At 42.8% G+C, this 10,287-nt stretch overlaps 1 protein-coding gene across 1 annotated transcript; it reads left to right on the plus strand.

Moving 5' to 3' along the window:
* The first annotated feature begins 5,419 nt into the window (after nucleotides 1-5,419).
* On the plus strand, nucleotides 5,420-8,254 carry marcksb (myristoylated alanine-rich protein kinase C substrate b). The gene is made up of 2 exons (XM_072689006.1): nucleotides 5,420-5,647; nucleotides 6,610-8,254. Exons 1-2 carry the CDS (start codon nucleotides 5,561-5,563, stop codon nucleotides 7,282-7,284), a joined length of 762 nt encoding a protein of 253 aa, XP_072545107.1. The 5' UTR covers nucleotides 5,420-5,560; the 3' UTR covers nucleotides 7,285-8,254.
* Nucleotides 8,255-10,287: the final 2,033 nt, after the last annotated feature.

Here is a 10,287-nt window from a genome sequence, read left to right on the forward strand (position 1 = left end):
GAGAAGGACAGGACTGTAGAAGACAGAGTTCATGAACACGAGTCTTCAGTTCACTCTCTAAACTAACTCTCTCGCCCAAAAGAGAGAGAGAGAGCTAAGCAGACCTGACTCGACCCGCCACATACAAGAGCTTCATCTGTAAAACCAGAGAGGAGAGCAGCTCAAACCCCTGAGCTTCACTCTCTGTAAACTCTGTAAACTACAGCTGAAAGATCTCAGGCCATTCAGACACATACGAGTATTTGATAGTGTTTAAGACGGTGTTTCTTCTGGTGGTTCTTCTTCTTCCATCTGATCACTCACTAAGTTCAATGCAATATTAACTTAACATGCATGGCGACGGTAATGCATACAGATTAAGGGCCTTCTTTGGTTAAAACCCCCAAAACTCCGTCCCTCACTATCTTAACATCTCCCAGGGGTGTGCTAGGATTCACTGCATTGAAATCAGATGATGAGTCCTATGCAATGTATTTTTATTAAGAATTAACATATCTCCTCTCTCTCTCGAGTCTCTTTGCTAGGTCGGTGGTTAGCATGGATCGATTACTATATAAAAAAAATTATATATATATATATAGTCACATGATCATTATTTTTTATTTATATGCTTGGCTTGCTTTCAAAGTACAGCCGAGATCTGGTTTCACAATGTATACAAAGCCACGCCAGATAGAGTTGGTCCACAAAGAGATGGCCATTGCTTCCAGGTTGAGCTCATGCTATTGACTATATAGGCAATTAATTTAAAGTCATATTTGGAAATGATTTACGAATTACAAATTACAGTGCATTTTACATCAAACTTACTCTAGATCAAGATACTTGATAAATATTTATTTGTTTATTTAATTCTGGTCTATCACATGGTATAGTGAAGGCCTGTATTGGCTCATATGGTAAATACCTAGATGAAATAAATTAAATAAAGATAAATGTGACAATCTTCTTTTAAGATTTTTTTTTTTGTCATATAAATGTAAGTAACCATGTATGTTGTTTGAGTTTAATGCAATAACAACTCAGCATGCATGACAACGGATGGCCTACTTACTTTTTTTTTCGTGTTTATTATTGGATTGTTGAAATCTCTCTCTCTCTCTCTCTTAGCTTGTGTTGGTGTTTCTGGTGCAAGCAGTTGCCATGGTGATCTGCAATAATGTGGATGTGCACACACACACACACACACACACACACACACACACACACACACACACACACACACTGTATCAGACTGCATATGTGTACTCCAAACAGGTCCGTCTAGAGCTGACAGTAAACCATTACTGAATCCAGGTCAGGGGGGTTCCGTAGACAGGCGTCATCGTGCACGCAGTTGTTTGGGTTGGTGCTTTGTAAACTGCAGGTGTAAAATCATCAGCATAATTACACTCATCCATCATTTTGTCAATTGTAGGACTAATCACTTCAATTATCAGCTACCCCTAATTAATATAGCCCACTCCTAAAGGAACACTCCAGAGACCAATCCCATTCACGCCATTTTCCCATTTGGTCCACAATGGTCTCCAACCCTGGTGCTGGAGGTGCACTCAGCACACCTGACACAGTCAATTAAGTCATTATCAAGCCCAGACTGAGTTACAGTGGGTGTGTCAAAGCATGGGAAACACAACAATGCGAGTTGGGGACTCCTGCTCTTAGGCCCATGGTTCCCAGCCCTGGGTCTGGAGCAGCATGCACATTTTTGTGGTTTCCTGCTCCAACACACCACCTTCAACTCGGGTGGGGCTTGTTAATTAGCTGGATCAGGTGTACTGAGAGCAGGGGTGCCAGGGGGCCTCCGGGACCGGGGCTGGAGACCATTTACCTGGGCCACTGACGCTTCCAGTAGAAGTAAATGAAGGCTTGCCACTGCCGGAACAAAACCTTGTATCTCAGAAACAACAACTTTAAAGCAAAATGACCTTTTTAACTTGCAATAGAAGAAAAAAGTCATGGAGCACTGCCAGATTCAGGTGATGAGGAAATGAAAACTGAGAGCTATTATAATTATATTATATTACATTTACGTTCTTCTCCAGAGCGACTTACAAAAGTGCTTCACTGTTTACTCAATAATAACCTCAGCTAGTTTAAATAGACTAAAAAATCAAAGATCCTCTAATCTTAGACTCTACTAAACACAAGTCAATAAGGAGACCATGGTACTCTTCTCTTCGCCTGAGTACTCTCAGAAGAGGAGGGTCTTCAGTCTGGGTTTGAAGACAGCGAGCGTTCGGACACTCAGGGGAAGTTCGTTTCACCACTTCGGGGCAGGACAGAAAAAAGCCTGGAAACTTATTATATTATATTATATTATATTTCTATTTATTTATCTTATTTATATTCCATGCTTTACTACCTCAGTACCTGCTGTGTTACATGTTTCACAGCATGTTAAAGTTCAATGCACCTTACACTTAATACCTCTACTCAGAATTGAGCCGTATTTATTGTATTTATTGTACTGTCTTGCATGTTCCACTTTCTGCAGTCCGTCCTGTACTGTACTGTTTTTGTTCTCGTTTTGTTCCATGTTGCACCTTGTTCTGGATAAAACATAATTTAATTTCACTGTATACTCGTACAGAGCTGAAATGACAATAAAGCCACTTGACTTGATCTTAGAGTTTGTTAGAAATCTTGGGTCAAGGCTATTAGGCCTAATCTGATGATTACATGATCCCTTGACTTGCCCCTTCTAGACACAAAAACTATGCATATGTGTCTGAACTGCATCATGTGACACTAAATTAAAAGTCTATAGAGCTTTTGAACTTATGGTGAACTCGTGTTAGCTTTGAAGTCAGCCCACTCCGTCTAATTAATGCATTCAGCTACTTTAAGCAAACATGAAGCTATTGGCACCATGTCTAATGCCAGCCAGGCGTGGGATAGAGGGGTATAAACCCCCCCCAGCATTGAGCTGTGGAGCAGTGGAAAAACCGTGTTCTCTGGAATGATGGATGGTGGTAAGTTTGGGATGAGTTGCGGAGTTAAGGATGATGAGGTGGGGTGGATATCAATCATCCAATGCTCCTCCAGAATCTAGTAGAAAGCTTTTTTCCCTGTACAGTAGAGACAGCTACTGTAACTTTTCTAAAAAGAACAACGAATGAGCAGGTGTCCCAATACTTTTGTCCTTATGATGTATATTCAAAAGACTGAAACACATGCTAAGGTTCAGGGCTAGTGCCTTAGCTTGGGGATATCTTGGTAAGCTTGGTGTGGTGCAACAGATAACACCACTACTGGCCAGTGTGCTACTACACCATGTGGGAGACTGGGGTTCGATTCCTGGTTTGGGGACTATGCTGCGCTACACCAATGAGTCCTTGGGCAAGACTCCTACCTCTGTAACATGTGTTACCTTGTAAATAGCTCTGGATAAGAGTGTCAGCTAAATGCAAGCTTGGCTATATGGTCTTAGCTCACAGTTTGGAGGGTTGGCTCAGGGCTAGCCTAAGCACATTGGTGCATATTAGCTCAAAGTTAGCTTTCAGGTGGTCTTAGCTTTTTTGGGAAACCAGCATTAGAAAGGTTTTCAGTGGCCTGACCAACTTAACCAAGCTTCATCAAGCTGGTCACATCGATGTTGGTCAACCATCTCGAGCTGGCCAGGTGTTTTGCTTGTTTTCAACAAGCTACTTAAGTCGTTCACAGGCTTTTTAGGCCTTCCCTGGGGGACAGGGTCGGGGTGATGGACTGGTCTGTGAGTTAACTGGGTGTTGTTGTTTTGTTTTTGTTTTTTTAGAAAATATGAATTCAAAGGATAAACGTTTAATTGTTAAATAACGTTCTTGATAAACGTAGCAGTAGAAATGCTCCACAGTGACTTTTCACTTGTAACGGTTGTTAAAAAGTCTGATAAGAAACACGCTTTAACACTGAACGGGATAGGGAAATACAAAAGTACACAATATGGACAAAAGTATTGGGACAGAATACTGGTAGACCAATGCAAAGATTGCCAGCTTGGGACAGTGGTGGCTCAGCGGTTAGAGCACTGGGCTATTGATTACGATTAGGACTGATCAGTTATCGTTCTCAAGTCATGTTGCAAACGTAACTCGGTCATGCAGATTCCTCCTGTACAACATCCAGAGAATTGCACCCTTCCTCTCTAGAGAGTCGCCCAGGTGCTCAGATGTTCAGTCTCTCGTCACTTCCAGACTTGACTACTGCAACTCTCTTCTGGCTGGTCTCCCTCTGTGCACCATCAGACCCCTGTAACTTATCCAAAAGGCAGCAGCACGGGTCGTCTTCAACGTTCTTAAGTTCAGCCATGTCACTCCACTGCTGTGTTCTCTCTTCACTGGCTTCCTGTAGCTGCTGCCCAGGTCATCAGATTCAGACCCCTGGCTCTGGCCTACAGTGCCAAGACTGGACCAGCCAGCCCCTCCGTACTTGATGGCGATGGTCAAAAGCCTGATCTGCCCTTCCAGCTTCAAGTACGGCTCGGCTCGACCCGCCATCCTTTAAGATCCACGGAAGACGAGCGTCCAGACTTTTTACTGTCCTGCACCGAAGTGGTGGAACGAACTTCCCCTGGGTGTCCGACCAGCAGAGTCCAACACTCACTGTCCTCAAACCCAGACTGAAGACCCTCCTCCTCTTCTGAGAGTACTCAGGCGAAGAGAAGAGTACTATGGTCTCCATATTGACTTGTGTTTAGTAGAGTCTAAGATTAGAGGATCTTTAAATTATTAGTCTATTTAAACTAGCTGAGGTTTTTCTTGGGTAAATAGAGAAGCACTTTTGTAAGTCTGCTAAATGCCGTAAATGTAAATGATAAGGCTTGTGGGTTGGGTTTGATACCTGGGCTGGGTTGAGCTGAGCTCGGCAAGCGTCCCCTGCCACTGTTGGGTCCCTGAGCAAGGAAGGCTCCCCGGGACAGTGTTGCAGCAATGGCTGCCCACTGCTCCGGGCACATGTGCTCACTGTATCACTGTGTGTGTATATATGTGTGTGTGTGTGTGTGTGTGTGTGTGTGTATATATGTGTGTGTGTGTGTGTATATATATATATATATATGTGTGTGTGTGTGTGTGTGTGTTCACTACACAGTGTGCCTCCACTTCTAAGAGCATAAAAACATACATCTAAAGCCATTAAAAGCCATTTTTCCGCGAGTTCAGCTGCTTCATCACTAGTTGCTGCCCCTTCCTCCTCCTCCTCCTCCTCCTTCCCCTTCCCCGAGTCCGAAGCTCCGCCCACTGCTTGCGATTCCGACTTGCGATTGGCTCGAGTAGCTTTTCCCGGCCGTGACGAAACTTCGGGCGTTGTACATGGCATCTCATTAACAAAAGAGGCAATTTCATTATCTTTATCTTACATTCCGCTATAATTATTGTTCAAAGGGAAAAAATAAGAAAAGAAAAAAAAAACACGCGCGTGAAGTTTAGCACTTGGTTGTGTTGTTTTGGCGCGAGCCGTCTGTGCGCACCCAGCAGCAGCAGCTCCAGCAGCAGCAGCAGCAGCAGCTTCAGCTCCTCGCCGCCTTTGTTCATTCATTCCAGCCGCTGGGAGTCTTTGTTGGGGAGTAAGAGGGAAAGCAATGGGAGCCCAAGTCGCTAAAAACGGGGCGAAGGACGAAACTGCTGCCGAAAACCCCGCCGAAGCCGGAGCGAAAGCAAACGGGCAGGTAACTTCACGTTAACCCTCTCATGTTGGGCGAATGAGGATAGATAGATTGGTAGATTGGGAGAAGGAAGGAAGGAAGGAAGTAAGCAGGGATGGATGCATGCATGCATGACTGCGAGGGAAGCGGTAGACCAGACTAGACCAGATGGAGACGAACAATGAAAATTCACCCACCCAACAAAGGCAGCCCTGCAGCCACCAAATCAACACATGGTCGGGTGCAGCACGGATGCATGACTGTAGTTGACTGAAATTGTGCAGAAAGTGGAATTAATGAACTGATTTAACGAAGATTTGCTGTGGCTGCAATGCTCGAATTACAGTGCGCACCCCTTTCTATTCTTCCTCCATCCATCCATCCCTCCCTCTCAATAACGCTGGGCCTGCTTGCTCAGGCTGTTTGGGGGTAGTGGTGATGATGATGATAATGGTGGTGGGTTGTGGATGTTTGCAAGAAAGCATGAAGATCATGGTGGGATTGAGGCTGTTAACAATGCCGAGCCACCTCCATGGATCCCACCACGCCTTTATTCCAGTTAGAGAGCCTGTTAGTCGAGAATAAGGGGGAAGGGGAATCCTTGCAAAGTGAGTAGGGGTTAGATTTCATGCCACAGGCTGGAGATGGCTAAAACTTACCGAGTCGTTACAATAAAGTCGATTTGGGGGGCTCGCTTGCTGTGCTTTCACCGTCCATCTTGCATTGCATTGCATTGCCAAGCCAGACAGCAACAGCTCCAGCTCCAGCCCCAGCCAGACAAAGTAGCTTCACCCACGTGGCGAGCAAATGCACTGGGGCTGTGCACAAACCCACTGCAACCAGTGCACCACTGCTGTGTTTTGCACTGTGCACTTCATCATCATTATCATAATATCAAATCTTGCAGATTTTGATGCATTTTTAAATTTCAATCTTGGGTTGCTCTGTACCCATGATGTATTTCGCATCTTCTTCTTCTCTTTCAGGAGAACGGCCATGCCAAGACCAACGGCAATGCTTCGCCGTCAGCAGACGCAGCCGGAGAGGAGGTCCAGGCCAACGGCAAGCACTCTGAGAAGGAGCAGCAGCAGCAGGAGGAGGAGGCAGCGGCAGTGGCGGCGAAGGCCGAAGATGGAGCAGCTGAGAAGAGTGCAGCGGAAGGTGATGCTCCAGTAGCCAACGGAGACGATGCAGGCACCAAGTCGGAGGAGAACGGTTCGGCGTCGGGTAGCGCGGAACCTGCCAAGCAGAAGAAGCGCTTCTCCTTCAAGAAGCCGTTCAAACTCAGCGGCTTCTCTTTCAAGAAGAGCGCCAAGAAGGAGCCTGAGGGAGAGGCTGAGGCCGCCGCGCCGGCGGAAGAGAAGGAGGAGGAAGAAGAAGGAGGCAAAGAGAAGGCCGAGGCCGATGAAGCCAAGCCCGAAGCTGAGGCTTCTACCGCCGAGGACGGAGAGAAGGAGGCCGCGGCCGAGGAGCCAAAAGCAGAAGAGGAGGGGAAGCCGGCAGCCGAGGAAGCCGCGGAGGAAAAGCCCGCCGAGGCCGCGGCCGAAGAGCCCACGCCTGCCGAGAGTTCAGATGCCCAGCCTGCTGCTCCTGCTCCTGCTGCTGATGCTGATGGTGGTGATGGTGATGCGGCGGCTGCTGCTCCAGCAGCTGCAGAGTAAACAGGGTTCGATGATGGGAGGCGACCAGCCTCTTTTTAATGAAGTAATAAGGAGCACAACCACGGAGGATTTGTACAAAACCAATGACCTTTCAAAGCTGTCTTATTACCTGCAATCATTTCATCCACTCCTACTCCATCCAGTATGCTGCCGTGGTGCTCCCGAAGGAAGGGTTTGGATGCTTTGATTGGAGAATGAGGGGCACCATGCTTCAGTTCCTCCATAAGTGTTTGTTACAGTATTGCGTGTGAGTGTGTGCATTAAGTGTGTGATGCAGTATTCGTTTGTTTTTTGTTTGTTTGTTTGTTTTTTGTACCTTCTTCATACTTCATATCGAGTCATTTTTAGCGTCATAAGGAAACCGAAACATTAGATGAAGTAATTGGTGCCATACGATTAGGTTCTGCCAGTGTATGCTAGGAAACAAAAGGGAGCTACCACGGAGGAGAGATGGCCTCGTGGGTGATTCACAGATCCAATTAATGTTTGTCTTACGTCTGTGTCATCACATGAGTCATAGACATGGGTGCTCAAGATTTCACCAGCTGCACCGCTCGAATCCAGCAGCACTGTGTGGTTATGTAGGCTTTGTCATGTCGTCTTTTTTTTTTTTATTATTATTATTATTATTCATTTTTTTCTTGTTTTTCTTTTTTAACTTTTCAGTGCTGTAGATGAAGTTCGACTCCCTCCTCCCCGAACCCGAACGTACGTCCTTTCTAACAGAATGGTGAAATGTAGATTGCAAATTTTGACCTGTGATGACTAATACAGTTTTTCTTTCTTTCGTTCAGTGCTGTGCAAGTATGTGAAACTGCCAGTGCAATCAAATAGAATATGGTTTTCTGTAAATACAAGCTCTGTCACTACTTGATTTTTAAATGGAATGTAACTTTGCGTACAGAATTATGAATTCAACTCAACTTCAAGGGGCACAGAAAACAAAAATAAAGGATTTAAAAAAAGTCAACCACCCACCTCGTGTCTTCTGGTTGAATTAAACAGGGTTGGAGGGGGGGGGGGGGGGGGCTCTTTGGTATTGAGAAGGAGCTTATATAGGGTCAGTTTAATGTGTATACATGGTGTTTTACAATTCAGTTTTAGTTCTATTTTAGATTTAAGTTTTTTACAATAAATGAATTACAAAAAATAGTAAGTGTGGAGGTGATGAAAGAGATTTTCGTAAGGAAGAACAACTTCAATAGTTCTTTGAAGAAACTTTTGAAAATGGTTCTATGTAGCATCAAAAGGACTAAATTAATTATTTATTGACTTATTTATGTGTTCTTTGCCACTGAATTCTTTTCACTCTTAGATTCAGTGTGTGTGAGTAATGGATCCTTGTAGATTTCTTGTCCTTAGTACAAGTAATGAAGGTAGTGTTCAGCCAAACAATGGTAAAATTAAATGTCCAGCAAAGATATATATATATATATATATATATATATATATATATAATCACTTTTTTAGATGTTTTTGTGACGCAATGAGGAACCCTCTACTGCAATAGAACATAAATCAATGGGTCGATATAGGACCATTTTAATGTCAGTACATGATGTTTTGCTGGGTTACAAATTTAATTCAGTTTTATTTCTAGAGGCTTTTTACTGCGAATGTTGTCACAAAGCTGCTTCACAGAGATCCGGGTCCGAGCCTGTTTGAGCAGCTAGTGGCAACAGTGGCAAGGAAAAACTCCATGTGGCTGAGAGGAAGAAAACCAAGACTCAAATGGGGAACCCATCCTCCTCAGGTCGACCTGGATCATAATAATAAAAAATAAAAAAATAATAATAATAAAACTGAATGAAGAAAAATGGTAAATGTGGCGTCAAGCTATTGAAGATGAAAGAGCTTTTCATAAAAAAGAAAAAATTGGATAGTTCTTTAAAGAAACTTTGAAAATGGTTCTATGTAGCATTGATTTATTAATGTGTTCCTTGACTACAGTTGCCATTGAATTCTTTTCACTCTTAGATTCAGTGTGTGTGAGTAATGGATCCTTGTACATAGTTAATGTGATGAGGGTAGTGTTCAGCCAAACAATGGTAAAATTAAAAAGTGTCCAGCAAAGATAATAATAATAATAATAATAATAATAATAATCAAAACAACAATAAAACTTAACTGAATTAAGAGAAAAATGGTAAGTGTGGCGTCAAGCTATTGAACAATAAAAGAGTTTTTTATAAGAAAGAAAATTTTGGAAAGTTCTTTGAAGAACCTTTAAAAATGGTTCTATGTAGCATCAAAGGGACTAAATTAATTATTTATTGACTTTTTTATGTTTTCCTTGACTACAGTTGACTTGCAGTTGCTGAATTAAAAAGTGTCCAGCAAAGATTTATATATATATATATAATTTCCAAAGATTTATTTTGTGATGCTGCCATGAGGAACCCCATCTATCTGGACAGTTTGCTGATAAATCTTGAAATCTTCAATAAAACTGAATAATTTATTGAAAATATCCTCAGAAATAAAAATGACACTGTAAATGAATGTATTTAATGCATTTCGTGTAACTCTTGCAGCAAAAATGCTTTATTATAGTACAAAAATGTTCTTTGACTTAGCGTAACAATAGCAGAACCCTTTTTTTGTTGTTACATCAGAACCATTTCCATTAAAAAGGTTCTTTAGAGAACCATGTACTGCAGCTTTTGCGTCATAGAGAACCTTTTATGCATTTCAATGGTTCTTTGAGTGCTAATTGGTAAAGGTAAGGTAAATCTTTAAATAGGTTCTTAAAAGGTTCTTTAGTGAAGCTAATGGCTCTGCCGTTGTATTCAAAAGTTTGGGCACCCCTGGCTAATTGATTGTAATGTGTAAATAAGTCACTTCCTCTACAAAGACACTACTGCAGTTTTATTTAGTAATTTTACATATTGGGGGAGAAATTTGCATAAAATACGGTGTTTACAAATGATGTAGTAAACTTTATGCTTTTATTTCATGTGATGTTTTTATGTTACATTAATTTTTTTATAAAATCATTAATGC

This window comes from Salminus brasiliensis, chromosome 10 (assembly GCF_030463535.1).
Source record: "Salminus brasiliensis chromosome 10, fSalBra1.hap2, whole genome shotgun sequence".
In the NCBI taxonomy this organism is placed as follows: Eukaryota; Metazoa; Chordata; class Actinopteri; order Characiformes; family Bryconidae; genus Salminus; species Salminus brasiliensis.